Genomic DNA, 24819 nt, shown 5'->3' with positions numbered 1-24819 from the left:
CGAGAGAATCGGACCCAAGAAACGGCTCAGGGACGGTGCATCAGGAGCTGGCAGGAGACGAAAGGGCGGACTTGTGGGTGCTTGTCTGGTCAAGGAGCTGCGAGACACCTGCGAGACACCTGCTGCTGGCATCATCAGAAAATTTCTTGCAATTTTCTCCAGTTTTAGAAAATGGAAGAGAATCTTCGCTTGCAATAATGGGAACAAAGGTGGCTTCAGCAAAAATAAATCCCTCACCAAAGAATTTTTTGACCAATGACACTGTTAACTTTCTGAAGTGATCTTACATTTTATGTTCTTTGAAACAGAAAAATGCTGAAATGCTAAAAAGAGAAAAAAAAATGTGCAGCTCCACCCGATTTGAAGAACAACTTTATTGTTGATTTTTTTTTATAACAACAGTGCACAAACGTTAAAATATAACCCAGCTCCAGAAACATGTGGCTTCAGATTAGATACGCGTGATTTTTATGCTGTGTCTGCTGTAAAGCACCGATTACTTTATGAGCAAGTGACGCTTTGCGGGGGCAGGACACGCAGGGGCAGCCCCACGCGCGGGTCCTTCTTAGGGAGTTGTTTAGGAACAGCTTCTCCACCAGCAAACAGCCCCAAGGCAAACAGCGGCGAGGCAAAGCAGCACAAAACAAGGCAAAGAGCCCTTAAAGGCCGGTGACCTTGGCCTTGAAACAGTCAGCAGGGGTTACACAGGACCTTGTGAAAGGGGAAGGAGCAGAGAAAAGGACGTATATCATGTCTCGGAGAGATTCACTTGGCTGCCTCAGAATGAGAAGAAAGTGGAGCTTCTGTGGCTCACCCTGATGGAAGTCTAAATTTAGACAGGGGACAAAGTTCCAGCTGACCCGATTCACCTACGTAAAAGGGAAGTGGAGAGTAGGGAGGGGAGAGAGGGAGAAAGAGAAAAAAGACAGAAAGGAGAAAAAAAAACCACACCAGAAAACGGCTCCAGACAGCAACTACATCCAGATATCAGAGGTACAGTCTCCACCGGGGTAACGAATCTCGTGAGCTAGGACAGGCCCACCAGGTTCCTTCCCAAAATCCACTAGGAAGTTTTTATTCGCCTTCAATCCACCTCTTTCAGTATCCACGTCAATCTGCAGCATAACGGAGCCTTCCCTGGAAGAGAGACAAGGAAACAGGTATTGGCAAAGGATTCGCACGGGCTGCCCTCTCCCACGTTTGGTTTGTCTTCAGTTCATTTAAAGTGTAAAGAATCCCGAACTCCAGATGGGCCTTCGCGGGTCTCGAAAGTGCGTTACACTGGCTCAGCGGAACCTGCGACCTCAAATTAGCAACGAATGAGTGAAAATCGGTGGCTGCTGCTCCTTATAAAGGAAGAGGCAAGCTGCACCGTGCCCTCCTGTGGCCATCTGGAGCATCGGCCTCTCCTTTCTTTAACACCCAAACCTGGAAGGTCTGTGCTGCCCCATTCAGAGGCCACCGGGAGTCCTGCGGATGCCAGGGGCCTGGGTCACATTCACCGGTTTCTTCCCATCCCCATCGACTTCCAAACAGACGATGATTTCAACAAACAGCGTGTGCAGACCCCAACTTCTATGCGCCTGTTGGGCGGGGAAGGATTGTGGCCAGTGGGTCAAGGCCCTGGGCTGGTGGCCTGTGCAGAAAAGTTACAGGATCGGGTCTCCCTGCGTGGGAACTCTGCTCTGCGTTCCCGCTGGTACCGGCACATCACCGTTTAGGAAAGAAATCTTGACCGTGGGCTCTACGGTCGTCCTCGTTTACCAAAGCTTCCTTACTTGACGAGATCCGGGTAGAACTGCTTGTCCCATCCGCTGTACAGGGAGTTGGTGACGTACAACCTCTTCCCATCCAAACTCAGCTGGATCATCTGAGGTCCGCCCGGCACCCTCTTCCCCTGAAATTGTAACAGAGAATAAATACCCGCTCGAGACAAGCTGCCACAGAGGCTGAACTAAAGAAATGCAACAGCGAGGAGGAACGACAGCACGGCAGTTCTGCTACTCCGAGGAGCACCCAGTGCTCTGAAACCCTTGACAGAGGAGCAGCACGTCCCCTGCTTCGGAGAGGGAGCAGCTTGTATTGGGAGTCTTACTCCTTGCGAACAGGGAGCCCCAAAGCCATTGCTGATGAGTCCCACCTAATTCACAGAAGTAGTAAGGCAGGAAAGTAACGGCTGAAGGGTTCAGGCTGCTCTGCTTGGAGGGAAGCTCCAAACTCAAGCAAGAGGCGGGTGGTGAACACAGTGCAAAGAGCGTGTCGGTGCCGCAGCCGGGTCACGGTCGCGCTGTGAGGAAGAGGAGTACGTGGAACCTCCTGAAACCGCCGCCGGTGGCCAACAGGTTGTAGCCACCTTACTCAGTTCTTGCACATCCTGAGACTTTCCACAGATGGCTGCCTTGATGGTAACAGTATTAATGCACGTTTATAATGACCAGAGGCAATTAATGCTCTTTCATTTCTCTGTCACGACGCCAGGTGCCATCGAACTCTTCACCCCCCCACTGCAGGATGAGCTGGTTCAGTGCTTCACCCACCAGCTGCTGGAAGCTCCTCGGAGGCGGCGATGGCAGCGTGACGAACGCGCCCTGCGCCAGCTCTGAACCAGCCGGCGGCCAGCAGCGGGGAAGGTGTAAGGACACCGGCTCCGGCACGGCTGGGCAGCATGGCCAGTTCCCCCAGGACCCAGGACACTGAGCAGGATTTACTCCCTCCAGGCCAGGCTGACGAGCGACGCCCGCCCCGGCTGTGAGCCGAGAGGCAAAGCGGCTCAGGTGCGGCTCCGTGTGGCGTCCCTTGGGCGGGGGGATATTCCAAAACGGGTCCCAGTCAGCAGAGCACTGACCACGTGCTCACCTGGATCACAAAGGGCTCCGGCTGACTCTGCAGCTCCTTGTCCTCCACCACAGTTACAGCCCCACCTTTCGTGATGCTGCCTCCCAGAAACACCTGAAATCAAGGGAACGTGTGAGGACGGCGTCAGCTATCGAAGGAACACGAAAGCAACACAGTGACAATTCTCAAGCAAAAGTAAATCATCATTTTCTCCTTTTAAAAAAGAAGGGACCGGGCGGCCTGTCCTGCCCTTGCGCGTGGCAGCTCCGCTGCCGCCTCACCTGCCCCACCAGCCGGGGCCGGCGGCGGTTGGAGATGTCGTACTGGCGGATGTCGCCGTGCAGCCAGTTGCTGAAGTACAGGAACCTGTCGTCCAGCGAGATGAGGATGTCGGTGATAAGACCTTCAAGAAAATATTCAGTATCAAAGTCAGGAAATGGACAGGACCAGCAACAAACAAGACCACGAGCCTGTTCTCTTTCAAAATTCTTGTCACAGCAGCCTCAGAAAATATGTTAAAATGTGGGTTGAACAAACACAACCATCCTTGGAAACCCAGTGCCTGCTCAAAGGAGGCTCAGGCTCTCCCAGTGTTCCCAGCACCATTCCGGAATACTCCGAGCTTGTGCTGAAAGACCCAAACTCCAAGTATTTCCCTAGAGAAGCTGACCTCAGGCATTGCGCAGTGGGGAGCAGAGGTCTGGCAATCTCCTGCGTGGTGGCTCATAAACGAGGCTAATTTGGTTACGTCAGAAGTGTTACACCAAGGATCCAAACAGAAATTTAGTATTTTACAAGGGAAGTGTTTGACATTTACAGATAAGACTTTGCCAAAAGCCACAGGGTCCCAGGGAACTGAAGAAGACAACACCCCATTTCTTTTCCAGAGGGGCTCCCACTAACCAGGCATGTCAGGCAGGAGCCATCCTTGCACCTTCTTGCTGGGTACTTCAATCACTTTCTCTGCCGCCCAGTCTCCTTTCTGCGGAAGGCACGGGAGAGGACACAGCACCGTCACGGCCTTGGCGGCAGCCAGGGGAGCTCAGCTCCGCGTGGCCGAGGGACGAGAGGCAAATACAGTTTATTGAACAGGGCCCGTACCGAGGTGCTACGCGTTACCGTGGGGCGAGGACGGTAACTCTACTGCCAGGGAGAACGTTAGTGATGGTAGCGACCACATCTGCGATGGCTGTGACAGCAGCAGGACTAAGGGCTGCCAACCTCCCGCAGCTCGGGGTCCTGCCTCGGAAACGGCCACAGCTCTACTCTGCCCACCCCCCATCACGTTCCCTCCCTCCTCTGCCTTCAGGCCTTCTCGAGGCTTCCCAAGGCCGGCGAGCAGAGGCCGCACGCGCGGCCACTGGGGAGGTTCCGCATCTTCTGCTCAGCTCCAGCGCACAGACCTGCCGGGCCGGCCCACAGGCCAGGGACCGAGCCGCCGAGCCGCTGCCGCAGCCCCTCCTCAGGGCACCCATCGGACTGACCCATGGTCGCTGCTGGGGGCCAGACCTTCCCCTCTTCAGCACTTTCACCGCTCATTAACTGTGATTAAATCGATCAACGAGCGACTGCGGAGGGTGGGGCCGCTGGAAGCGGGGCTGACAGACCGGCCCCTCTCAAGCTCTGGTTCCCTCGGGACGGGGCTGCCGGAGGTTTGAGCCGACACCGGCAACGCCGCGGCAGCGATCGGCAACGCGCCGGCCTCGCGCAAGGATGAGCCGCCTCAGCGGCCTCGCAGAGCCGAGGCGCCGCTGGGACACGCGCTGCCGTTAGCTTTGCCCTCCCACACTACCGTGTAGCTTGGCTGGAATTAGGCTGCAATTCGGAGCCATATTTTATTAATCCGAATTCTACTATTTCCTAGGTGATCAGTGGCTTTCTGAAACCACCACGCCTGAGCTCTGCGTCTGCCCCAGCTTTCCCGACTCACCTCTGTCTTGTAGAACCGATGCACCGCGCTGCTCAGGCCACACGCAACAAACCCCTCTGCGGCCTCGGGATTGTGGAGGAATCGGATCTCCAGCGGCACGGAGCCCTTCCCCAGGTCAATGGCCTGAACGTAGGTGTGGGTGCTCCAGTCCCACACGTTAATGCGGCGGCCGTAGAGCCCTAAGGGATCAGGCAGGCAGAAACAAGCACAGAAGGGACGATTTTAGCAAAGAATCACTTTTACTTTTGAGCGTTTAACCAAACGCTCCCTCACCTCTCTCTATATCAGCGGGGTCAAACCCGTCTGCCAAGGCTTTGGGGGCTCCCCACTCGGTGCTCATCAGGACGTTGTGTCGCGGCTGGTACCAGAAGTCGTAACCCAGGGGAGGAACCTTTTCCCCATTCTCCCAATTTCCTTTCACTTCAAAGGTCTCTCCGTCCAGCAGAATAAAGCCACCTGGCATAAAAAACAAAGAAAATTGTTTGAAGACATTCACACAGATTCACAGCTTTAAATAAGATCAATAATATATTAATATTTAAATGTCTGTTTTCTAAATAGTGTGTAGAATGCAGCCCTATGCTTAAGGAAAACTTTGTGATTCTGTTGGTTTTGCTTTTGTGGACTAAAGCAAATGAAACCTGGATGTTTAAAGAACTTTATCACATTTTAATGAATTTTTTAAGCTTCAGTTTGCTCTATTTCTACTCAAGACAGTCCAATCAATCCGTTAGCCCTCCTAGAGCACATTTCAGTTAAGGGATATCTTAGAGAAGATCCTGGAGGAGTCACCTCTGGTTTAATTTGCTCACCACCGGTACCCTTGAATTACGTACACAATATGCGTCTATTCAAGGTTGTGTTTGCCACGATCCGGAAGAGAAAACCCCTGTGAAAAGGAGCAGGGTTAACCACTTACCATCTGAGGTATATTCCTTCTAATAGCTCGTATTTCTCTTTAGCTCTCAGGTGGTTTACACCTGAATAGGCAGCAAAATTTATACACCAGAATCCTTCAAAAGTTTTAAGAGGAAATGCAATCTAGAACAGCTGGAAAGGCTCAATTTTCCTCCGACAGTGAGACAGAGGATTGAGGTCGGCAACGGACCCTTTCACGCCCGAGTCACAAACACTGAGCCGACAGGTTGTGTTGAGGAGCAATCCTTCCCTGCTCTCTGCTGAAGGGACCCAAGCGCAACGTTGGTGGGTTTCTTGCCCGTGTTACAACCACCAGAGCTGGTCGTCTTTAGCGATACACATGGAAGACTGAGACGTGGAAGCTGAACTCATCCGAGGTCCCACAGAGGCTCCTCCCCAGCGGGTCTGAGTCGCTGCGGCAGAGCAACGACCACCCAGGTTACCTGGTCACGGAGGTGCTTGTTCTGTAGTTAAACAAACCACTGCTGGGGTGGGTGTGGGCACAAAGGGACTGTGAGCGCTTCAAAATTCTTCCAGCTTTGCAGCCGGTGCTTTGGGAGCATGATACTCCTGTACCACAAATACTTTTCTAGAGAAAAAAAATCTAGGGGATTAATACCTTTTCCATTGCCAGCAGGGTCTCCCAAACAGCTGATTAAGATGTCACCACTGCCCAGACAGTGAGAGGTGTGAGGATTAGCCACGTTGCCCTTCCAGAACAACTCCACTGGCTCGACAATCTAAAATGAGTAAACACAGAGTCATCGTCACCTTCACTGAGATCACCAGAGGATCCCGGTTCCACCCCTCAGAGATCAGCCTTCAAAGAGTGAGGAAGGAGTGGGAATGGCGGAGGTGCGAGGGGACGGCGGCTTTGCTGTTGGGTTTGGGGAGGGGGACGGCGGCTTTGCTGCTGGGTTTTTTAAGTACCTGTTGCCTCTTGCTTTCTACTCTGCCCGGTAACACAGTGCAACCCATGACATTTATTTGTTCTTCTCAAAAAGACAAACAGCAAGAGTGGAATGCTTAGAGTCAGACTAATTCGTGCATCAGCGAGACACGGACACCTGCGTTGGGTTTAGTTGGCATCGGCGGCAGAAACAGCACTTGTGCCATATTCAGCTCTCACCGGAGCACCAGCAGTTCAGGGAGGGAAAAAAAATCTTTGAGGCTTGCCAGAGACTCAGTTTGAACCAAATTCACTGTGCAGGAAGAGACCTTTGGGGGTTTTATTGCACTGCGTTAATAGTTAAAGGCTGGCAAGGTTCTACAGAATCAAACCTGAAAGACTCTGAACGAGAGTGTTTGCAGGCAGGTGGGGTGGGACAAAACACGCTTCAGAGTTTCCTTACATTCCGCATCGTGCCCTGTCTTCAAAGTACATTTTTGGGAACTAAATTTGTCTCTGCCAAACCTGGAGCTTTGTACTGAAGTTTCAGACGTTGCTGCAGGATTCACCTGACCGAGCCCAGACGCTGGCAGTGTCTGTACCTCTGAGCTAATCCCCTGGGCTCACTCTATGGCCGGGGAAAAGAAACAAACACCCTTAACACACAATTCCTTTACTCCAGAACAGTTTTGTAAAGTGGGTTAGACAAATCTGACTTCAGCAGGGCCTTTCCCTGACTGTAAAGAGAATCTAAACGTTAGACATGACAAAGTGTGAGTCTCTATCCAAACCTGTGTCTATGCCAAATGAATTGCAGGGGAAGATTTATTTTGGGAAAATGTCAATTGTTTCCATGAGCAAGAGATTTAAAAAAATGTTCATTTCCCCATATTAAAACATTTTCTTAACTTTTTCTGTTAAAAACCCTACATATCACGTGTTTAGGAGCCAAGGATCACAAATCAAGAGGAAGGTGTCTCTTACAGAAGAGATCTGGTTCTGCTCAGTGAAAATCCAATCAAATTCGAACTCACGGCTGAAAACCATCCCGTGTACGGACGCTCGGCTGAACGGAGGAGTTTGTCTCGTCATCCTGTACTCAAAGGCAATAGCACAGTGTGCAACCACTTTGACTGAAATTCATATTGCAGAGGCAGGTGGAATTCTGGAACTTCCTAATTTTTCAGTGTTTGTCCCCACATTTACTGGTGTTCCTTTAGTGCAAGATTTTTGTGTGTTTATCAAAAAAATGGTAAGAGTTTCGAAACTCCCACAAGGTCCTAATGTTTGACAGTAGTTTCCATAACTGTTCCGGCTCTCCCATTCTAAGTTGGAATCGATAAAATCACTGTCTCTTGGTCAAAATATAAGACCTAAAAGCAGAGTTTAAAGTCATCTAAGCATACCTTATGGATTCTAGGAGCTCGCGAGTCTGTTCCCACATCCACCACATAAATTCGAGAAGAGATCAGGCTTGGTAGAATCAGGCGATTTCTTCTCTTTGTGGCATCCCCAAAGCAGCTGCTGCAGGCGTTCCACCCCGAATGATGGAGCTCGTCCTTCAGGTTCGGCACGGGCAGGCGGTGGATCACCTGCAGAGCCACAGACTTAAGATTCAGTCAGGGATAGTTCTTCCCTTAGGCAAAGAAACGGGTCTTTATGTCAAAGCATAAATTAATAAAGAGCAGAAGGAAACTGCTGCTTGTTATTCAGGAAGCAGGTTCAGCCTGAGAGAGGCAGAGCTGAAGCTGTAAAGTGGGAGAAGAGAGTTGGACGTAGCACCAGTTAAATGCTGCATTTATTAAATTAATGCAAATCTTTAAAAGACTCTGTCTAATCAAGGAGACGTGCAATAACAACATGGAAAACACAACAGAAAAACCCTCACTTGTCCCCGTGCTGCAAGTCTCTGACTGGGCCTGACTGTAGCAAACGGACTCGTTAATTTGCATTCTTGCTTCTGATTTTTACTTTTCCATTATATAACTAAGAAAAGCCAAAGGATTACAGCTAAGTTTTGTCAAAGTTTTAGGAGATTTGTTTCTTCCACTCCGCCACAATAAAACCCTAAGCGGTCGCTATAAAAAACAAAAAAGACAAATTATGAAAATCTTTGTTGCTAAACCTGATTCGCTGCTCCTTAAACCCCAGAGATCAGAGTCCAAAGTATCTTCAGTAATTTGAGTCCCACGGGCACCGCGCTGGGAGGCAGTTTAGCGCGTGCTAACGGCAGGAACCAACCGAGCAGCGTCAGGCCAGTCCCACCAGTATCCTGGATCTGGTATATCGGGAGCTGCCCACCCACAGCTTTCCACCGAGGAGGTAGATGGATTAGAATTATAACGTCTAATGTGTAGAACTTGCCAGGGTATCGCACACCCTGCGTTAGAAACTGTCCCCACTGCTGACACACCCCGAGGAAATGCCCCCAGAGCCCGAGCTCATCCCCAGCGTAAATCAGTGATGGTGTTACAAAAAGAACGATGAAAACACCAAGCACAAAAATGCTCTGAAAGCGCCTCGAGACGAACACGATAAACGTTAAGCTTTGAGCAACCTGGTAAGAAAACCAGCAGAGGATTTGCTTGGTTCTCAGCACAAACATCTACTGGACAACGGTGACGTGACCCCCCCGGAGCAGCGCAGCGGAGCCGCCCCCCACACGGTACCTGGCAATAGCGCGGGGAGCCGGGGTCGACGTCCACGGTGGCCAGGTAGTCGGGCTTCTCTATCCCGGTGTTTCTGTAGATACAGGGCACGTACACAATCTCCTCCCGGGGACCTTTCAAGGCAGAAGTTTTGTTGAATGCGCCCAAAGACACCATTTTTACAAAAATCACCCCCCAGCGCTCCCCCACCCGCCCCCTCCTCTGCCCTGGACGCTCACTTGTTTTTACCAGACTGTATCTGCAAAGCTCTCCACCAAGGAAACTGTTTTTTGTTAGGTTAAACACTTGCTGCCGCTATTCTCAAAGCAAAGCTTTGTTCTGCAGCGTAGAGAAGCCGAAGGGTTTGTGGAGCGTCCGACACCCAGAGCCCTCTGCCCGCGCTCTGCCCGACGGCGCCCACCGCAGCGGAGTGCGCTCTGCCCGCGGCTGGGTGCGAGGTGAAATCAAATCTCTCCTGGTATCTAAAGTCTCCTTGGCCCTGCTAATTAACGAGCCACTCTGGAAGGCATCTACCTAGTCTGCACCTCATCTGACAACAATTCCTTTCCTGATGGCCCGGATTTAGGAATGCCCCAGCACTTGCCTTTCATGGCATCCAGAGGTGTTGCGTATCCTGGACCACATGCGCCGCATTTTGCTGATTGGAGGAAAAAAAGTTCCTTTAATTGCCGGATTATTTTAAAGCATAACTCTAAAAGGACACTGGTTTTGCATTCAGAGACTGACAAATCTTAGATCCAATTTTTAAACTGCCAAACACCTGTACGTCTCGCTGACTCCAGCCAGCGCTGAGATTACTTGAGTTTCTGAAAATATACACGATAGGACACTCCATGCTCAAAAATAATGGGAAATTTGGGCCTCCGTTTCAAGGCGTTGAGCCTCACCATTTTAAAGCACATTCATATATGACAAGGGTCTGGGATTTAAGAAAACTGTGTTAAATGTTTTACAGAGATCTGCTGAATCACTGCCAGATGAATAAGCAGACAGATTGCCCAAATTGAACAACCCATTTTATTATTACTGGAAAGCCTCCAGTCTTTCTCTGCATATAAATGCTGGGGAAGTCGTTATTTTTAAGGATTTACAGCCCGGGTGAGAGGTGATGCTGCAGGTGAGCAGAAAGGACACGGGGAATGATGGACCCGCTCCCCGCCTCTGCTCTTCCACCACAGCTCCAGCTGCCGGGACCCTCCCGGCCGGGCATCCCTCGCTCAGCACCTCCAGCACGGCCACGACACCACCAGTCAGACAACTGAGAGGGGAAACTCTCGTCTGAGGAAGCTAGAAAGGAAATCTCAGTGTCCTCGCAGAAGAAGAGCCCACGAAAGCAGCAGGACCCCGCCTGGCCGAGGGCTGGGCTCTGCGCTGGGAGGAACCATCTCACAGCGGCAGAGCAGCTCTTCTGCACCGAGGGCCAAACCCCGCCGGCGCGTCGGGGCGGCTCCGCGCACAAACCTCCCCACCTCGGGGGGGTGGCGGCCGCAGCGGTTGTTATCTGCGGCCCCTCTGTCTGGGAAGACAGGACTCCTCTATCAGGATCCTCCAGAATTAAGAGCGTGATCCTCAGCGAGCAGAGAGCCAGCTCGCTACTGACACGTAAAACTTGCAACCTCTTCAGCTTCCTTCTGAAAAGTGTCTCAGCTCCCTTTGTGCCAGTCTGGATCCCAACCAACACCTCAGTGAAAATTATCTTAAACCAGCCTCATACACAGCGACTGCTGCTCTAACTCGACAGAACACACGTGCTCAGGGTTGCAGCAATAAATTGTTAGCTAGAATTAAGGAAATATTACCCTGGAATATTGCTTTAAGGGGCAGTTACAACACGTTGCAAGTCTATTGGCTTAACTGACAACATAAATCTCTACTTTTCTACAGTCACGGAGCCGCAGGCCGGCTGAGCACAACGCCGGGAGCTTCTGCTCCATCCCCTGATGGAACCAGGATAAAATCAGCTGTTCAAAGCACAGAAATACCGAAGCGCCGTGCAGCAGGACGCCAGCAGATTTTTTCAATATGACACGAAGTGAAATACATGTTGACAGAGGCAAAACCATCGTATAGTTGCCTCCCTCCCTACCTCAAGTGTCTGTACTAAAAATAAGCAAACCAGCTAATTATTTGCCATTTTCTGATATTTAAAAAGATAAATTTAGAGCAACAGTTTATTTCAGAAGGCCTCAGCTCTCAGAGGCAGCTCCGGTGCCCATTTAACCGCGGAGCCTTTCCCGGGAGGCGAAATGCTCCCAGCAGTCCGCTCGTAACGGCATCGGCAGGGGCTTCTCAGAAAGAGTCATTTAGTACTTTAGGTTTAATTTCACATTCTTTGTGAAATATTTTTATCTGGAAACACAAAATACAAAGTTTGCTTTGTTCCATTTATGTCTAAGCCGTAATTTAAACTTTATTCCAATTTTCTCAATCACCTAAATTAGCAGGAGCTCAGTATGCATTAGACCACAGCTTAATTAGCATTGCAAATGCAGTTTTCTGCAGATTACTTTGAGAAAATGATTATTTGTGCCAAATTGTTTTCCAGAGAAAACATACAGCAAGATGATGAACGCTTTCTCTTCCTTCTTCTCCTACACATTTTTTTCTCCTTTCCCTCTGATCTTGTTCAAACACTTTTATTCTGAACCGTTGTCTCCCACCGCCCGAAGAGATCTGCGGGTGACGCGAGCCTCTCCTCGCCACACGGTGCCAAGCTCATTTGTGAACGCAACACAAGGGGTTTGTCATGAAACCGTGATGCGTACCATCTCGTAGCAAAGTATGAACGATAATATTGACATTGCTACGTTAATAATCCCTGGTTAAACATGTCAATATGACTCGTTACGTTCCAGGTCCCCCGTTAATCTGGCAGCTGACCAAGTGTGTCCGACCCCGGCAGCGGGACACTGTCACCCACACGTGGTTTGCAAACTCCAGCGAGGACAAAAGCGTCGAGATTTTTTGTCTGCGGTGGCTCTTGCACCTTTACAGACAAATCCCCTCACGGGCAGCTTCCCACCCACGAAGTCCACCCTCCTTGTCTTTCTAAATCAAAGAATATTTCTCCACCGCCAACGGCTCACGTGTCAATTTAACAGAAGAACATTCAGCTTTAGCGGCCTCGTTGGACAATTTGCCTTCCTGAATTCACAGGTGAAGCTACAATAACCCCGATTCCTCCGTACTCCTCTGCGCTTATTTGTACATATACACCAAGAGCTGATAAAAGTGTCACTGTTCCTTTTGTTACCGCTGTCTACAGCGCTTCTCCCTTGTGAAGAGCAAAGGGAATTGAGGAATCCAGTCTAATTTCCTTTTGCTCTGTATTTTTTCATGTCTTTCCCTCTGTTCTCTTCCTCCTTTCGGGGAGGGACAGTGAACCAGAGGCAAGTGGCCAATCCTTCGTGAGCCACCAACCACTCTGGAAAACTCCATGCAAATCAACCGCAAGGTTTGGGGGTGTTTTGCTGCACTTCCAACGGCTGAAAATACGTCAGCCCCCATCTCCCGCACAAAGCCCAGCGGGGGACGCCTGCGGCTTTCCATCCGCTCAGGACGTTTTAACAAAAAGGAGGCAGTTCCCGATGTCATAAATGTTAAAAGAGCTTCTCTGATGGTGGCAAAGACACCAGACTCTTTCGGCTGGCAGTGAAGAATAAAAAATGTTTCATTTCCCTCCTTTTTGGGGCACCAAGTTGTCCCACAGTGCCGCGTACAGCGCGGGGTCAAAGAACGACAGCGGCTCTGTCCGAGCGCGGGCACAGCCCGGACCCCCCCCGGCTTCATCTGTCCCCGTTACCGGAGGAGCCACGTCACGCTGTGGCTCTGCCCCTCGGACCACGGGCGCTTCCTCCGCCAGGCAGGTCCCCCGGAGCCCCCTCTGCCTTTTCAAGGGCTGTGAAGTCTCTAGAAACGCTGAGCTCCTCAGGGCAAAGAAATACTGGGAAATGCAGATCAGCCCAAAGGACAGCAAATACCCCAAAACCTTATAAAAGCAAGATTTAAAGAGATTGCTTTATGAAGAACTTCTGCAAGTAGCTATTTTTTTAAAAAAATAAAAGGCCAATCCATTTATACTTATCTAACCAGTGTGTTGAAAGCACTATGACCACAAAGAGGTCTTCTTTGATAGTCTGGGCTTAACAGCGTGAAATAAAGGAAAGGAGCAGGCAAGACTCTTGTTCTATTTGCACTATTTTACGACACAGAGGTCTTCAGCTCACCTAAGACAAACGGACGGTGCCTAAGAGTCTTTAGAGAGGGAGTTTAGGAGCAATGAGGCAATAAATTAGCCACCTCTGATGAGAACTTAAAGTTGGGTGGAATAAACCTGGGCCAAACCGGGGTTTTTGCAGAGCCTGAGTAAACGGGAAGTTCTCTGAAGTTAAGGCGAGGCATGGATTAAACGGTGACACATTAAAAATGGAGGCAGGCGAATTGGGTTTGTGGTATGATTGTGCTAAACCGCTGAAATAAACACGCAAATGGGAAAAAAAAATCAGTCTATCAGCTGTAGAACATCCATGACAAGATCCAGCCCTTACAGAACAGACAGAAGAGGCCCGTTCTCTCTGGAATACCAGTCATTTTCCACGTGAAAAACTATGCAAGCAGACTTTAATGATCTGCTGAAGTTTTGAAGAGCGATCCAAGACCTGATCTACACTGCAGGAGCACATTTTCCCAAAGCCTGTGACCCCTCCAGCACCCTCGGGCTGCCTGAGGCTTTCAGGTGTGGTGTTTAACTTCCCCTTCGTCCACCCTCTTACAGGGTGCGGCACCCGGTCAGACGGAGCTTAGAAAATGAAACTTTGTTAGAAAGCAAAGCAAAGCGAATATTCTTTACTTTGTACTATTAGAAAAGCACAGAAAGATTCACCCTGGGCAGATAAACCAGGCTGGGTACTTCTGCTGAGCCAGAATCATTTTTTGCCTGTGTAATAGGGGCTTTTTTTACCCAGCTCTACAACCTCACCCCGTTTTCTGAAATCCCCACGGAACAGCGTCCCCCGGGCGCGCGCCACAGTCACACGTTCTCACGCAAAAAAAGCTGTTTTAGTCCCCTCCCTCTATTTCCTGTCCATGTATCCAAAAATGAAAGTTCCTAAGGATTATGTGGTCTATCACAAAAATATAAGCAAAAAGTCAAATTCTGGTCCCCTGTGTCCCCTCGGCGTCACCCCGAGCAGCGAGCCCGAGCGCGTATTGCAGCTTCTAAACGCTGAGGTGCTCAAAGAGTCATTTAGCGGCAGCGTGAAGGGCACTTCCTGACGGCAGTAAAGCGACTTATTTAAACCCACGGGGGGTTCGGCAGCTTGAAGAGGTAAAGCTTTAACAGTCGGAGTCTCTCCCCAGCCCACCACCATCAGGAGCCCAGTGGCCGCCGCTCACAAGTTTCACCGATCTGTGGCCACGAGCGGCCGATCCCGGGTGGTCCCGGGGGCTGCGACTCTTACCCATGTCCGCTGGGCCCCGCGGGGGTGCTGGGGGTGCGCGAGGAAGGACGGCGCCCGGGACGGGGTTTCTGCGAGGCGAAAGCTGCCGGGAGAGGGTCAGATATGGGAGAGCGAGGGGCGGGCCGAGGGCGAGAACGGCCAAGGGGAGGATCCGGCGCAGGACGGGGGTGCTGGCTCCGCCGGGGGACAACTCGCCTGCTGGAAACGTCACGGAATTGCTTCTTAAAGAGGATTCCTTCAACACTGACAGCTGCCCCGGGGAATTGGAAAATCTGGGTTTCGCTCTTCATTCCGTCTGGGGTTCTGCTGAACTGTCCCCAGTAAGAATGAGTCGATTATTTCCCACTGATTTTTGAAGGGACGGTGCTTTTTCCCAGGCAACATCACCTCCGTCATTGCCAAAACCTCCCCGGGAGAGGAGAGTGCATTTTCCAGCCCTGTCCCCCTTCTTCCCCACTTTTACATAAACCACCAGTAACAGCAGAGAAACTAAACGGTGCTGAAACACCACAACTGTTTCAGCAATTCCCTCCATGAAGCCAAGGAGTGTCAGGGCGAGCTGATGACCAACCTGTAACCGACCTTTTATTTAGATTTATTTAGAGAACTGAACCTTCTTCCCCTGATCACGAGTTAGAGAGGCGCAGTCCGTTAACCTCTTCATCGCCCCAGGCTGCCGGCTAAATATTCTGTGCAAACAAACTGCTGCTCAGAAATGCTTTTCTCTAAATTTTGTTTTTAATATTTCACAGCTGTAGCTCGGTATTCGAACTGCGTGATGGGCCAAGTCCCGGCTCTCTCACCATACCTGATGGGCTTACTTCTGCTAACTGGTTCAAAAAGATCACTTTGGGGGGAAAAAAGTATGTTTATTATTTTTGCCCACAAATCCGCTGCGTAGTTGGGCTGTTCATCCTTCATGAATTGTTCCTTGCACATCTGTCACTCTTTCTGGTCTTTTCCTCCTCAGATGCAGCCTTGTCTGTCCAACAGTTCCCTCCCTTCTTCACTTTTCACTTTAAAACAGTTTTACTACACATAAGCATGATTCAGTGTTTTTTTAAGCCACTATTTAAAAAGTGTGAGTAATGTATTTCATAAGCTCAAGCGACTCCGTTCCCAGGAGACACCACAAAACACTCACCGAGGATCCCCCTCCTCGGGCCAGCAGAGCCCCCCCGCCGTCAGAGGGACTCAGGGGCCAGAGGGGTCCCCAAAGAGCACGTCACTTCCCAGATCTGTCACCCGAACCTCGGGCGGGGCGGGTGGGGATTCACTCGGACTCAGCAATCCTTCTGCTTCCACCAAGACCCCCGGGAGCTGGAGCTGCCGAGGCCGGGAGCGCTGCTGCCGCGGGCAGGGGGAGCGCGGGGCGCAGCCACCGCAAACGTGCCAACCGGTTGGGTGGCGGTTTACTTCTGTTTAACTTCTGTCTAAATCTGACCCAACGGGGAAGGTATTATCGCTCAGGATGAAACCGGCGTCAGATGAAATCATTAGTGCTCTTGGCTCACGCCTCGTGCCCCTGGGGAGGCAGCGGGATCGCGCGCACCTCGGGCCGCGGCCAGCGCACACACACACCACCCGAGAAAGGCCGAGGTGAGGCGGTACCTGCCCGGAGGCTTTGGAACAGCCCCGGAGGCAGCCCGGGGCCAGGAAGTTGCAGAAGAGATGCTCGAGATTAAAAGGATTCCGTGCCAAAGGGGGCAGCTGGGAACAGCCTGGTGAGAAGCTACCGACAGCTTGTCAGCTGAAACCTGCTGAGCCAAACGAGGGCTGCGACAAAACCCAACCCACCAACACCCTCAGCCTGTCCCTCGCAGCCCCACCCGCCCCGCTCCGCCTTCCTCCGCCGTCTGCACGGCTCTTGGCACCGCCACGCCCCGCGGCCCCGGCACGCGCAGGCCTCGGGGGTGTATCCCACGTCGAGAAACCGGTCTCGTTGAAGAGTCATCGCGAGGTTCGCAAGCGGACTTCATCGGGGCACGAGGCTTCTCCCGACACGTGGGCGCGCCCGGTTGCGAGCGATGGCTCTAATCCGGTGTCGCGCCTCCAGCAGCGCGCGAGGAGCGCGCAGGGAGGGCCGAGGGCACTCGCTCCTGGCCCGCGCCTTTTCCTGGCGTCCCAGCTCCAACTTACGCCCGAGGCGAGGTCAGCTCTGGTTCACACAACCTGACAGATGGTGTTCACACCCCAAGGGCTCCCCTGCTCTCCGTGCCGTGCGTTAGGTGCTGCCATGGGACAGAGAACCCCGTTTGCTTCTCAAAGCGAGCACGGGAGCACGCAGCGCCCGTCCCCTCCCCACTCTGCGCGACATTTTCATGACGCTTCTTCAGGAACGTGCAGTGAGCCCAGTTATCGAGCCCCGGATTTCAAATGTTCTTACTTTTATTCTTCTTTGTGCGCTTTTGTATGGTTCATCCTCAGGGGATACTGCACAGCCTCATACTGTGCCAAACTGTTTTTCAGCTGGTTCAGATTCTTCCAAGGTGGGTACAATGTGAAAATTCTTTATTTTCAATCCTTAGACACTGGATCTACCAAGAAATGGGCCAATTCTTTCACGTACAAGTAGGATGGAAAAATAAAGCACAAGCTCTCGAGTTTAACTAATGTCCTTTACACTACATGTGGTCATAGCAGGTGGAATATTGGGTCCCTCATCTTTTATTGAGAGTCTTTGTATAAAAGCACCATAAAAAGAGCGAATTATAATTATTAGCCATTAGAAACCGGACCAGGCATATATCAAAAAGTTCATATAAAATGACATGAAATAGCCACAGTCGGAGTAAGAAATGATTTATTTTCTTCGCCGCCCTGGACGAGCTTCGCAGCGGCCGTCTGTCAGCCCCTCTGCCTCCCGACCGCCCACGACTTCTTGAACTCAGTAACTCAGAATTACGCAACCAAAAGTTACGTCTCTTGTTCGCATCATTTGTCCTGCGATCACCCAAACCGCAGAACCCCTTCAGGAGTAGGGTCGGGACCTTCACCCCGCGCTCGTGTTTCCATTCCGCTCATGTAACTAATCCAAACATCTCCCAACACCCCAACCCCCTCTCCAGAGCAAGAGTACGAGAACAAAAATCTAAATGTCATTGTCAAAGACTACGGCAACCGAGAACTCCCTCTTGTGTGTTTGGCTTGGTGGACACCTTAACACCAGGGTTTTATCCTTTTAACGTGTATGAAAACATTGTGTCAATTTAAATGAATCTTTACAGAACAGGCAAAATCTTGCAAACCTCAGGCAAAAACGTCCTAGAGGATGTTGTTTGAGTAAAGGCTATTGCATTTAGATGAGCAATGATATTTCTTCTCTTGATTGTGCAGAGAGTATTAAAGCAAAGGAGAAAAAAAAGAAAACCAAACAAATGCAAGACAAAAATAAAACTACAAAACCAAAAGCCCAACAAAACAGAGCGACTCACCGGAGAGAGATTCATCCGCCTCTAAAGACGGTGGGAAAGGAAAATCCCCCCCAGGACAAGGAAGGGTCAGATCAGCCCGTGGGCAGCTGGAAAAACTTCCCCCAGCACAGAGGCGAGGGCAGAGCGAGACCTGGGGCAGGGACAGGACCCGATCCGTAGAGGCCATCGCGTCTAATAAAAGCTCCAGTTAAGGGTGTCAATAGAAATTAAATTCAATCCCCTTTTATGCTGATACAAATTAAATTCAGTTGCCTTTTAAATGTGCATTGTGAGTCCTGTATTGTGAAACACCTCACCATTATTTTTTTGTGAGAGGTTTAATTCAATCCGCTGAGCAGTTGATCCATTTCTAACCGTTAATGTTCAGTGCGTAACCCCAGGCTTACCAAAAACCCCCAACACGTTCCAGCCAAGCACAAAACGCAACTTTTTAACTTTCTGTATGTGAACCTTGAGGTGTTCGATAAACCCCGCCGGGCTCAGCGGCGCCGTACGCGCTACGTTAGGTGGCACCGTTGGGTTTATTGCGGAACCGCTGACCTGGGAGAGAGGAGAACCCCACTGCCACCGCCCAGTTAGTGCCCTTCATCGCCCACGCCAGGAAAGCACAAGCGTCCGGTTATTTACACCGAGATACGCAGCTCGCTTGTCCCTGCTGCACATCTGGCTGCAGATGTTCTGTGCTGAGCACCCACAAATGAAAACGACCCAATTACTGGCCCAATCTGTAGTTTAAGCAGCCATCCACAACAGCTCTGGAGTCCACGGAGACACCAGAATTTCTTTTTTGAGAATTTGTGGAGGATAAATTAGGCTGCAGAAGACAAAAAGGAGTCCATGGCAGCCTACCTGCAAAAGCAGAGACAGGGAATGTAGAACATTCATCTTCCCATCACCCCCTGGAAAGTGGTTGAACAATTTGTCAGAACCTGGAAATAACTGGAGAGGACGAGCCTGTGATTATCAAGGACAAATCACAGCACAGCAGCTCATTTCTGTGGTAAGAGGAGACTTTAACCAAAAAGGAGAAGAGAACGTATTTCTTCGTTACGGTGAGAAGTTTGATGTTGTGCCTCGCCCCCTCCCCGTACCTGAACGTCCATGGATGGGAAACAGCCGCGGGTTTGGGGCGAAGGGACCTGGGGGGCTCCAAACCAGAGAGGAGCTCGGTCACCACGCGCCCGCAGACCGCAGGGGTTTGCAGCTCTGCGCAGGGGCAGCCACGTGAGCATTTCCCTGCGTGTCACCTGTGAACGGGGAACAGGCACCTTAAATCTACAACAGTAGCAAAGTCGGGGTATCGAGTATTATGGGATTGCGAAAGGCAAGGGGTTACGAAGAAATGGAGGAACGTGGAAGTGGAGAGGTGCTCTTCCAGAAACACCCCCATCGTTACCGGAATGAGCCTGGAAGCCAGAAAAGTCTGATGCATTTTACACAGAGGTTGCAGAATTCCTCTCTCCGTTTACTTCTCGGGCTCTTTGCTCCCTCCTGCGGGCCCAGGAGCGGCCGAACGGAGCCGGACCCGGCGCGGACGCGGCTCTCGGCGCTGCGACGTCGCTCAGGCTGCGAGCGACCGTCTGCGACCCCCGGCTGGAGCCTTCCTCCACTGCGCTGCTATTGGCAAACCACATCATGGTTCTTTGTTACATCAAACACTACATCGACGTGGCAATTCCACTGGCAAACAGAGTTAAAGGTCTCCACATGCAACAACAAATTATGCTTTTGGCAACTTTCAAATTTTATCACAAATCTTACAGCAGAGGTTTCTGTTAAATCCCACAGTCACGCTCTCTGAAGGGATCACAGCTTTTCTTTTTAAGAGGCAATATGCTAAGCCTCATGTTTATGGAAAGCTCATGGCTTGAAGCTGAGAGAAGTACAAAATCGCACACATTTATTATTTTTAATAATTTCATAATGTTTAAAGAAATGGTGTAATCTTGGAGAGCCCAATCTTTTACTTCAAGGTTGATAATAACGAAATTACAACAACCAGATGTTTAGAGAAACTGCAAAGGGAAATCTCAGCTGGGACTTGACAAGACAAACAAACCCCATGATTAAGAAGACAGACATTTTTATAGCCACAACAGCTTCCTGCAGAGAAATATCTTGATCCTGGGCCAAATCCCAGAGTCCTGGAGGCTGGAGGCCTCTAACTCTAGTTTTGTTAAGACCTCCCTTGAGTAGCTTTCTTCTGCAGCGGTAGGTTATGTGCTGAGTAATTAGCTCCTATTTTGCAGATAATATTGTCATTCTTTCAGGACTAATACTATGAGCTGTCAGTAAAAAACCGCCGTGTCTCAGCAGCTTTTTAAGGAGAGGAACCCCACTCCTTGTGTGCTGCTCCGCGGGCTCTCTCAGGAATCAAGGAGAGACCTGGATGAGCCGAGGAGCCGGACACAACGCGCTTTAGTGTCCCCCGGGTGTTTGGTGCCCTTCAGAAAGACACGTTTAGGTTTGATCTACCTCGGTATTATTACACAAACGAGCTTGTAATTGTGATATACGCACCCAAAAGTCCAGTCTGAGCTCTACCGCACACCCTGTGCTCAGAGGGCGGTTTCTTGTCAGGAGTATCTTTATCAGTGTGACCCCAAGTGCCCACCCCCCGGAGCTGGCCAAGCCCCCAGGACCTCCTACTGCAATAGCTCATTTAAGTAAAAAAGTTTTTAAAAAAACAAAGAAGACTTAAAAGATTCCTCAGCGGCCAAACAAAATGTACTCCTTACCTCTCTGCAACATTGAAACAGCTCAGCAGATTTTTACCCTAAAAATAGAAATGTAAGAGTTTTTAATGATTTTTTGCAATCTTTTCCAAGGCGCAAGCGGCGACTGAGGCTTACGCACTCGGTAGCTCTGTGGTTTCAAACAACTGAAGTAGCTCCTGGTCACCTGCTCCCACCCTTCCCGATCCACGAGGTTGTGCAGAAACAACGGGGCCAGGGACAGAAACTTGCTACAGGTTTAGTTACAACAGAGAAATTTTGGAGAGAAGGGAGAAATTCATAGCTATACAAAAATGAAAATTCGTGCTCTACGTCACGCCTTGTAAATGTAAATGAGTTACAATGTATTTGAGAATTAAATTGAGCATGGAACCAATTGATAAGCATCCTCAGGCATCAGTGACCCATTTGTGCAAAGTATTAAGGAAAAACATTTAGTGGAGGATTCCCCAAATCCGGTCTTTTGAGGTAAAACAACACATTTGATTTCTGCTTCACCAGGCGGTTGGGAAAAGCGTTTTAGGAACAGCTAGAGACATTTAGTGCAATGTTTGTTGGAAAAAATGAAAAACAAAGCTCAAAACTTTATATGTAAGTTAAAATATAGAACATGTGGGTGTTTTAAACATTCAGATCTAAAGAATACCAGTTACCTTTACCACAAACAACATAAACTGAACCTAAGTATTCAGTGGGATAAATGAAATGGAGAGACGGTTCCGTAATCAAAAGGAAACGGGGAAATGTCCTGTACTTCAAGCAGCAAATTATATAATAAAGAAACTGAAAAAAAATGAGGGAAAACATCACTTACCTGTAGAAATGTTGGGTGTCCTGGGCAGGCAGCTCACCTCGCTGCGCAAGCGTCTGACTCGGCCAGTCTGCCACGGGGAAAAAAGTCACACACGTAATTTTGTTTTCACATTGCTAGCGGCGCTCTCAAGGCTTGTTTCATTCCTATTCCAGTGGAAATTTCTGCTCCCTCAAAACCTTTATTTATTTTTCTGGCCAGCCCCACGCTGATTTTTGAATATGCTTGAGAACTGGAAGGAGTCTGCCACGGCTTGTTCCGCTCGCAGAGCTGCCGCCCGCCCCTCCCAGGAGCGGCTCCGTTACTCTAAAGCCGCACGTTGAAACTCCGCCGCTTTTTGCTGCAGGTGGTTCCAGCCTCAGACCCCGGCAAAAATCCTGCCGTGGCGAGCGCTCAAAGCACCTGCAGCAGCAAAACCCACTACGCCAACTTATTACCTTCGGAACATGGGATTTATCAACTGAGTTTTCCTACGTCAAACTTTTTACTAAACCCTACATTAGATCTGGAAACTGCCGAGGGGGTTGTTCAGCTGAGAGGCGCCGCTGGACCGTCACGCTCAGGTCGGCTCCTGCGCGCTGGTCTCAGCCCAGCCCGTTCCTCCCGGGTGAACTCTCTCCCTGAGGAAAGCAGCGTCTCGGTGTCTTCACAGGCATTTGCCTTCTCCCCACTTCCAGACTTTTTAGTTTCCTGCTTCTTTCAGCCACAGGTTGTCAGTGAAACGCCCGTCGCTCAGCAGATCCCAGATGGCCCCAAACGCTCGCGCAGTTGGTATCTACAGGATGAAACACAAAAGTCCACCCGCGTGTTGTGTTTTAAAACATACCTATGTCACCATCATTTGTATTCCTATAGGAATCTTCTTTTTGGAGCAAGAGTATCAGAGCCCTGTCTCGCCACCCTCGTGAATTTATTATGCGTTTCAGTAGCCACCCAAAACTTCCCGCTCTGCCGCACTCCCCGGACAGGGGCTTTCCTGCTGCTCCGGCTGGACACGGCAGAAAAAAACCATAACTCCCCAATGGTGATGTGATTTAAACCAGCTCCACTCTCCCTGACATTAAGTTTGGTACCTGCAGAACAGACACTGGACAAAGACAAAAACGCCGTGGAGAATGTTTATGGCTTCTTTCTTCTTTTCACTTTGCTTTTTCCTTAGGTCTAGGAAACCTTGCGTTTACAAGGAAGGAAGAAATCGAGTTTGGGATTAGCAGATGATAATTTTTTCAGCTGTAAACACAATCATTAGTCATCAGCCAGTAATATAAAACTTCGCTGGTAAATCCTCGCTGCTATCGACATCTGAATTCCATTTACAAACTTAATTTTTCTCGTTGCTAGCAACGCCGGCGCGGCCGGCTGTTTTCCCCTTCATTTAAGGAAAAAATCGCTTTTTATTCATAGCTTCTGCTTCCAGATTATCTCTTTTTGAAAAAGCAAGTGAAAATTGCTATTATTATATTAAATAATTAAATAATACTTCATCTAAGGCAGAGGCTGCGAAGCGCAATCAGGAAATACAAACGCATAAGCAGCGATAATGATGTTTGTTATTATTATCAGTGGCAAAACCACAGAAGAGAACGCGGCCCTTTGTATTGCACAGGGATGTGATTTATAGGTGACAGATAGTGAAATGAAAACACTTCCCTCCAGCGTGAGGTGAAGGAGCCTGGCGCATTGTGTAAACCAGGAAGGAGGACTGGTAACTCCTGGAGACCATCCGAAGGAAATTAATGTGCTTGTTTAATGAACCACAGGACAATAAATCACATTCTAGCAACACATGGGTGTCACAGCAAGGGGGTCCATTTGGGAAGCACACCGCTTACCAAGTTCATAAGAGGGTTTTAAGAATAATATTTAAGAATAATTTAAAAATAACACTTCAAAGTATGCTGAAGATATCAATGTTAACAGAGTTATAAAAGGTATATTTTTGTTAAATACGTTAACTATCAATTAAAAACACGCATCATCTGTTTTAACCAACCTCTCTTCAGCACTCAGTTGGTACCAGATGCAGCCAGAAGCTGTGTATGTCCCATCGTTCCTCAATTATTCACAGCAGTAAGTTCATTATTAAAGATATAAACCATTTGAAGTTATGCGAGGGAGAAACGTAGTCACTGATGATACATTGGCTTGACAGCGCAGGAAACTTAGATGGCACCGATCCAGCAACGTACTTAAGCAAATGCACCATTTTAAGCATTTATATAGTTGTGCTGATTCTATTTGGATCGTTTAAATACCTCAAGTTAGATTTAGGCTGAAGTATCCTCTCAAGCCAAGCCCTCACACCCAGGCGGGCAGCTCCCGACCTCGGTCCCAGCTCCCAGAAACCTCCCCAGAAGCTGTGGAGAAGTTTATGGCAATTTAATCTTCAGCCTCCGCCTTGAAGCCATCCCCGAGGGATGGAGCCTGGGCCAAGTGTGGACAGGACTCTTGTAGAAGGGACATAAAACGTAGAGATAAGGAACGGTTTAACCAAAAAGGCCTCTAAGCATTTTTGGACCTCACAAACCTCTTTCCTCACTACGTGTGGAAACTCTTCTGCTGTTTGGGGACGCGTCCATCCAGCACGGCGGGATGTCACCGGCTGCGGGACCTGCTGCTCCCTGCGGCCGGGGGGGTCAGTCCCAGCGCCCCTCACCTGCCCCACGGAAACTCGCGGCTCCGAGGCGAAGGCGGCAGCGGGGCTCCCGGCAGCAGCGCCAGCCACCAGAACCACCGCGCGGTGCAGACCTCAAGACCCAATTACAGCACCAAGAACTAATTATCCTACACCTGTAGATGGTAGCAGCGAGTCCTCCCCGCACCGCCAGCCCATGGCGCCCGGCGAGCCTCGGGCGCGGTGAACGCTCCCAAAGGCGGCAAATTCCAAAGACACAGGTAGAGCCAACGCCGCGGCTGCAGGTGGGGGGTTGTGGCCAGAGGCCACCTCCCGGCTCGGAGCGCCCCGGCCCCGCGGGGCCCGGCGGGCAGCCCCGGCGCGGCGGCGGGACGGCGCTGACAGGAGGCGGGGGGCGGCCCGGCGGGGTCCCCTCAGCGCCCCGCTCAGGAGATGGCGGCGAAGCGCCGCGGGCCTTGAGGCGGCGCCAGGCCTCGGGCAGCGCCTGGGCGGGCCCGGCCCCCC

At 50.3% G+C, this 24819-nt stretch overlaps 1 protein-coding gene and 1 long non-coding RNA gene across 2 annotated transcripts; both read right to left on the bottom strand.

Annotated features, from left to right (window-relative positions):
• Window positions 1-355: 355 nt before the first annotated feature.
• LOC141916567 (methanethiol oxidase-like) lies at window positions 356-14903 on the bottom strand. The gene is made up of 12 exons (XM_074809210.1): window positions 14701-14903; window positions 9825-9878; window positions 9242-9354; window positions 7979-8164; window positions 6303-6423; window positions 5039-5221; window positions 4766-4944; window positions 3739-3817; window positions 3117-3238; window positions 2857-2949; window positions 1779-1897; window positions 356-1137 (listed from the first exon to the last, which is right to left on the bottom strand). The coding sequence occupies exons 1-12, from the start codon at window positions 14702-14704 to the stop codon at window positions 975-977; spliced, it is 1416 nt and encodes a 471-aa protein (XP_074665311.1). The 5' UTR covers window positions 14705-14903; the 3' UTR covers window positions 356-974.
• A 2583-nt stretch (window positions 14904-17486) lies between these two features.
• LOC141916571 (uncharacterized) lies at window positions 17487-24774 on the bottom strand. Its single transcript, XR_012621153.1, has 2 exons — window positions 19531-24774; window positions 17487-19381 (listed from the first exon to the last, which is right to left on the bottom strand). It is a non-coding gene; the product is annotated as an uncharacterized LOC141916571 (long non-coding RNA).
• Between the last annotated feature and the right edge of the window lie 45 nt (window positions 24775-24819).

Source organism: Strix aluco, chromosome 30 (assembly GCF_031877795.1).
Source record: "Strix aluco isolate bStrAlu1 chromosome 30, bStrAlu1.hap1, whole genome shotgun sequence".
Classification (NCBI taxonomy): Eukaryota; Metazoa; Chordata; class Aves; order Strigiformes; family Strigidae; genus Strix; species Strix aluco.
The sequence above is the reverse complement of the archived record's forward strand: the minus strand, read 5'-3'. Positions and strand labels throughout refer to the sequence as shown.

Bases quoted from the DNA above. Each gene is read 5' to 3' on its own strand.
- LOC141916567 (XM_074809210.1), bottom strand. The intron at 1,898-2,856 runs GTGAGCACGTGG...TTACAATTTCAG, and splicing joins CGGAGCCCTTTGTGATCCAG to GGGAAGAGGGTGCCGGGCGG. The intron at 1,138-1,778 runs GTAAGGAAGCTT...TCTCTCTTCCAG, and splicing joins TTCTACCCGGATCTCGTCAA to GGAAGGCTCCGTTATGCTGC.